The sequence below is a fragment of the Antrostomus carolinensis genome, unplaced genomic scaffold (assembly GCF_000700745.2).
Source record: "Antrostomus carolinensis isolate BGI_N321 unplaced genomic scaffold, ASM70074v2 scaffold30032, whole genome shotgun sequence".
Taxonomy (NCBI): Eukaryota; Metazoa; Chordata; class Aves; order Caprimulgiformes; family Caprimulgidae; genus Antrostomus; species Antrostomus carolinensis.
In genome coordinates this window covers 1-224 of record NW_010302077.1, presented here as the reverse complement: position 1 = coordinate 224, position 224 = coordinate 1, and the positions used below count along the sequence as shown (strand labels likewise).

General features: G+C 66.5%; 1 protein-coding gene across 1 annotated transcript in view; it reads left to right on the top strand.

The window, feature by feature from the left end:
- DDX54 (DEAD-box helicase 54) overlaps positions 1–148 on the top strand; it is a gene marked incomplete at both ends in the record, with an annotated part of 4942 nt that extends 4794 nt beyond the window's left edge. Inside the window, 1 exon segment of the mRNA XM_029083950.1 lies at positions 9–148. Within this exon segment, the coding sequence (XP_028939783.1) occupies positions 9–148 (140 nt within the window).
- Positions 149–224: the final 76 nt, after the last annotated feature.

Here is a 224-nt window from a genome sequence, read left to right as displayed (position 1 = left end):
GGTCCCACCCAGTTCCATCCCACCACCCTCCCCTCTCCCACAGGGACCGCAAGAAGAAGCGGTTCGTGGGGCAGACAGGCCAGGAGGGTAAGAAGAAGGTGCGGACGGAGAGCGGGCGCTACATCAGCAGCTCCTACAAGAACAACCTGTATCCTGCCTGCGGGCACTGCTGGTGCCTGTGCTGTGGAGGGGGCTGGGGGCGAGGGGACGGGGCTGGACCCGCC